Here is a 5,637-nt window from a genome sequence, read left to right as displayed (position 1 = left end):
TGTCCCAATCTTTCAGTTAACTTGTGGGTTTATTGGAATCAGAACCAAAGTTTTACACCGTCGGGGATTTTCTTTGTTGTATTTACACCTTCTTTGCACCCTAACTCCACACAAACAAAAAGAAAACGTGCAGTGCAATTTCTAAATCTCCATCTGGAGAGCTTTAAGAGCAGCAACGGTCCAGGTGAGGTGGCAGTGTGCGCAGGGCGGCGCCCAGATAATTCGGTGTAATAACATCAGCGAGTTGAGCACACACGACAAACGTCTTGAGGGCGAGTGGACTTCAGTAAGGGAGTGAAAGCGAAAGAGAATGGAGCTAAGGGCAAGGGGAGGTACGTACACGTCCACAGAATTTGGGTGTGGTGGGTGCGATACGGATTCCACGACCTCGGAGAAGCACAGAAGAGTTGAGTAGAGCTCTGAAGCTTCCGTCAGGCGCCCGGCCCGGCGACCCCCCAGGAAGTGGGAGGCGCGAGCTGGCACTACAAGTCCCAGAAGTCTCCGCTTTCTGGAGCCCGCGCGGAGTCGCGCAACGCCCGCTGGGAGTCGGTCGGAGCCGCCAAGATGTCGCAGCCCAAGAAAAGAAAGCTTGAGTCGGGGGGCGGCGGCGAAGGAGGGGAGGGAACTGAAGAGGAAGATGGCGGAGAGCAGGAGGCGGCCCTGCCGCGACCCCGGAGGGGTAGGCGGGAGCGTGACCAGCTGTACTACGAGTGCTACTCAGACATATCGGTCCACGAGGAGATGATTGCGGACCGTGTCCGGACCGATGCCTACCGCCTGGGCATCCTGCGGAACTGGGCAGGACTGCGGGGCAAGACTGTGCTGGACGTGGGCGCGGGCACCGGCATTCTTAGTATGTTCTGTGTGCAGGCTGGGGCCCGGCGCGTGTACGCGGTGGAGGCCAGCGCCATCTGGCAACAGGCCCGGGAGGTGGTGCGGCTTAATGGGCTAGAGGACCGGGTGCACGTCCTGCCGGGGCCGGTGGAGACGGTGGAGTTGCCGGAGCAGGTGGATGCCATCGTGAGCGAGTGGATGGGCTACGGACTCTTGCACGAGTCTATGCTGAGCTCTGTGCTCTACGCGCGGACCAAGTGGCTGAAGGAGGGCGGTCTTCTCCTGCCGGCTTCCGCCGAGCTCTTCGTGGCGCCCATCAGCGACCAGATGCTGGAGTTGCGCCTGGGCTTCTGGAGCCAGGTGAAGCAGCTTTACGGTGTGGACATGAGCTGCCTGGAGAGCTTCGCCACGCGCTGCCTTATGGGCCACTCGGAGATCGTGGTGCAGGGCTTGTCCGGGGAGGATGTACTGGCCCGGCCACAGTGCTTTGCTCAGCTGGAGCTGGCCCGCTCCGGCCTGGAGCAGGAGCTGGAGGCAGGGGTGGGCGGGCGCTTCCGCTTCAGTTGCTACGGCTCAGCGCCCATGCACGGCTTTGCCATCTGGTTCCAGGTGACCTTCCCCGGAGGGGACTCTGAGAAACCTCTGGTGCTGTCCACCTCGCCTTTTCACCCGGTCACGCACTGGAAGCAGGCACTCCTCTACCTGAACGAGCCTGTGCAAGTGGAACAAGATACGGACATTTCCGGAGAGATCACGCTGCTGCCCTCCCGGGACAACCACCGTCTCCTGCGCGTGCTTCTGCGCTACAAAGTAGGCGACCAGGAGGAAAAGACCAAAGACTTTGCCATGGAGGACTGAGCGTTGCCTTTTCTCCCAGCTACCTCCCGAGGCGGCCAGACCTGCGTGGTATAGGCGGAGGGGGGTCGGAGGAGAAAGGGAGATCCCACGTGCAAGTAGGGGGCAATATCTTCTGTCTCCCTTTTCCCTCATGGCTCCTGGGGAGGGAGAGTGACTTCAATCTCCCTTCCAGGAGATTCTTCCTGCGAAATTTATTTAAAAAGTGAATCCCGATGCCCCCAACGATGAAAACAGCTTGTTTATTAATGGGCTTTTTTAAGTCTCAAAAGCATGTGGTACCAAGCACTTGTATTTCTAGTTCTTTTGTTTCACTGGAAGAAAGTAAACACACAGAAGAAAATAATCAGTTTATGAAGGCTTCATGCACATCCCTGACACCTCACATCTAAATCTGAAGCCAGGGAGAAGGGTAAAGGGGTTTAGTTAGATTCCATGAATTTCCAGTATGACTTAAATATCTCTCCAGAGCCATATTCTAACGTTCTCTAAATTCCCTCCTTTCCTAGATGCCTCTAGGCTTCAGTACTTCTAACTCATTGTTTTTTTAAATAAACTTTGCTTCTGGTAATGAGGAAGCAGTTTGAATAACCCTGTTATTAAACTTATTATTTCCAATAGGGTGCTAAAGTTGAACACATTTCTCCATTGAGTAAAATACGCTATATATAATTGTGCAGCACACCCCAAAAATCTAGAAGGTACATTTAGGAGAGAAAGATCTGAAAGACAGTGAAGTAGTAGGGATTTTTTTATTCTTGCCTTTATTATTAAGGTTTAACCACGGAAATGTTTCATGTATGTTACATAATAGAGTTTTGTGTGATTTTTATTAAACCAGTTGATAGAAGGTTTTCTGAACCTAACCCAAGGGTTTGTTCATCTTATTGGGTAAATTGTTTAGACTCTCTAAATTAAGGAAAATATTTTCCCAGCTAGAGTAGTGCACTCATTTAAACTCTCATTTAGAGGGATCATGTGATCTGGCCTACTTACATCAAGTGAATTTTCCTTTTTTAGTGGTGGTGTTTTTTTTTTTTCTTCTTTTTAGCTCAGCCAAATGTGAAAGTTGTGAATTTCGGAAAATCATTTGTAATGAAGTGTGAGTCATGTTATCAAATTTATTTCACGGATGTTTCCCTCATCCCTGTGGCAAATAAAACATTGGCATTCTATTTTTATAGATGAAGTAAGAAGTCTTGTGTACTGTGACTTATAATGCTTTTGCCTTTTGGATATTGTCAGTTCTTAAGAAAAGTGTTACAACCCCTTCAGAATACAGCTTCAGGGTAATTTATGCTTAATGTATGTTTTTTCTTCATACCGGTAGCTTTTGTATGCTAATAGAAAACAGGTGTGAAAAAAAATGGTCTTTGAAGTGATCCAACATAGTTTTGTTTATTGTAACTGAGTTTTCTCCTTTATTCATCACCTATTAAAGTACCAAAGTATTACAACCAACTTGGTGTTAACATGAGATCTTCCGTTATGAAGGGAAACATACAAAATCAATGACTTTACAAGATCCAAGCAATAACAGCGATAGTTGTCACCATTTTGATAGTTAACACTCTATGTAAATGCTGCAGTCATAGCAAGGTAGGCCTGATTTAAGCTAGAGGTATAAAATAGATCCTTTTTTTTTTTAGCGTCAACTATACATTATAAGATGACCATTTATTTAGAATTTAGTGTATGGTTTTGAGTAGATTTCTTTTTTAACTTCCTGTAACAGCCCCTTTGCTGTGTGGGCAGACAAAAGCATTCCCCTGAATTCCATTTTTTTAAAATATATCTTTTATAAATATGTGTGTATTACAGAAATCTTGTCACCAACATAAGCATGCAAAGAGAGCACCAGTTAAAACTTAGAGGAACTATAGAAGCAAAAAGTAAGTATTTCATAATTAGGCAAAGTAAGCTTTAATATTCTTGTTACTGTTTCCCAGAAGAAAAATGAATTATAAAAATATAGCTGCTAAAGCAATTAGTCCTTAAGAGGCAGCATAGCATATGGCTAAAAGCTAAGACTTGAGCTGGACAGATCCTGCTGGAACCTAGGCTCCACTACTAACCCTGTGACCTTGGGCAAAATACTTAACCTCTGTTTTTCTCCAGTGCTCTCATGCAAAGAGTATAATGATCATACCTGCTCCACAGAAACGTGATACATGTAGTGCACGGAACGTAGTTAATACACACGAGCAGATAGTGCCTGGTGCACAATAAAATCTCAGTGATTTCTAGCTGTTGCAATTACAGAAAACTATGCAAATCTGAAGCATTTGGACACGTGTAAAATGTGCTACAGAATAAATATGCAACATTTTGATTTTCTTACAGGTTTGTTTGGCAGTATCAGCATGGCTGTGTACGACGAGCAGTGTATGACTGGACACCAGGTGATCCAAAGGAATCCCAAGCCCTTTGGAGTGACAACATTTCCAGAAGGATGAGAGCCTGACATGCTCCAATATCCAGGCACTGTCCATTCTCTGAGCTGGTACTGACTGCTTAGGGATATTTGGACCACAGGAAGAAATGTCAGCCCTAAGGAGGGAAAAACGTGATGAAGTTCTATCTGCTTGCTTCAGATAGCTTACATTTATTTAGCACTGTGAAACTTTCCAAATACCTACATTAATTCACTGGACCAATGGACATTTTATTGGGTATACCAGATAAAGGTCATTGTGATAAGCACTTAGGATACAAACCAATAAAACATAGTTTTTGTTTCCAAGTAGGTACGTTCATAGGATAAACCAAAAAGGGAACTACATCAACGATAATGGGCTACTTGGGATGCTATAGGTGTTAGGAAAAGACTTACACAGATATTGAAGGATTTCCCTAAGGTTACCTAACTAATTCTTGACAGTTGAACACAAGTAGCTCAATTCCTATCCCCAAACAACCACTTAGTTTAAAAAAGTTCCATTGGAGATATAGCTCATAGACCTCAAAGAGCCACCTTCAGTATATAGGATCTCAAGGTTGATATTACTAGGTACTCATGAAATATACACTGTACCTGTATCCCAACAAGGCTAATCAAGTGCGGCATTCTTTCTGAGGTCCCCAGGAAACAATGCTCAATGCAGTAGCAAAGAAAAGTAGATGGACTCTGCCGTTCTGGCTATAGGTACCGGCATCCAATGAAATAAATGTTCACTCATTTAAGGATTTAATAAACACCAGTTATCTAACAATGAGGTTCTATAATAAATAAGCAAATGCTTCCCTCCACTGGGATACAGTAGGGGAATAAAATTACCTACATGAGTAGTTTGCATACATTCTTTAGCCTGGAAAGACATCATCCAACTAAATCTCACCTCTGCTGAAGCGAGGAGAGGATGAAAAGCCAGCCCTCTCGTCAGCTCTAAACCTTAAAATGCTTCTCAAGTGCCAAAGTGTTACTTATCATCACATAGACTATGAGATCCTCAGAGAAAAATGTGATGGTAAGGAGGAAGATGATTAATGAGACTATTTCTCAAAATATTATGTATGCTTGTAGGATAAGACGTTTGAAACAAAAAATCTGGACCTAACTAAACACAACATTTTAATAAAAAGACATGACCAGTAACATTGGAATTGTACTTCTCTGGGAGCTTTGATGATTACATTCATCATTATTTCTAATAATAACTTGGAATAAAGACTGATGAAGTTTTCAGTTGTTCAAGTAGCTACCTTTTTAACTCTAAAAACAATCACTTATATGGGGTGCCTGGGTGGCTTAGTACGTTAAGTAGCTGTCTTCGGCTCAGATCACGATCTCGGGGTCCTGGGGTTGAGAGCCCCACATCGGGCTCCCCGCTCCTCCCTGCTCCTGGAGGAGTCTGCCGCTCCCTCTCCCTCTGCCCCTCTTCCTGCTTGTGCACACTCTCTCTCTCTCTCTCTCTCAAATAAATATTTTTTAAAAATAAAATAAAAAAA

At 44.8% G+C, this 5,637-nt stretch overlaps 1 protein-coding gene across 1 annotated transcript; it reads left to right on the top strand.

Moving 5' to 3' along the window:
• Nucleotides 1–521: 521 nt before the first annotated feature.
• On the top strand, nt 522–5,374 carry PRMT6 (protein arginine methyltransferase 6). Its single transcript, XM_008703972.2, has 2 exons — nt 522–1,787; nt 4,033–5,374. The coding sequence occupies exon 1, from the start codon at nt 565–567 to the stop codon at nt 1,690–1,692; it is 1,128 nt and encodes a 375-aa protein (XP_008702194.1). The 5' UTR covers nt 522–564; the 3' UTR covers nt 1,693–1,787; nt 4,033–5,374.
• Nucleotides 5,375–5,637: the final 263 nt, after the last annotated feature.

Source organism: Ursus maritimus, unplaced genomic scaffold (assembly GCF_017311325.1).
Source record: "Ursus maritimus isolate PB19 unplaced genomic scaffold, ASM1731132v1 scaffold_12, whole genome shotgun sequence".
Taxonomy (NCBI): domain Eukaryota; kingdom Metazoa; phylum Chordata; class Mammalia; order Carnivora; family Ursidae; genus Ursus; species Ursus maritimus.
This window is presented reverse-complemented; position numbering and strand designations above follow the sequence as displayed.

Coding starts and splice junctions, on each gene's coding strand:
- PRMT6 (XM_008703972.2), top strand. CDS start 565: ATGTCGCAGCCCAAGAAAAGAAAGCTTGAGTCGGGGGGCGGCGGCGAA.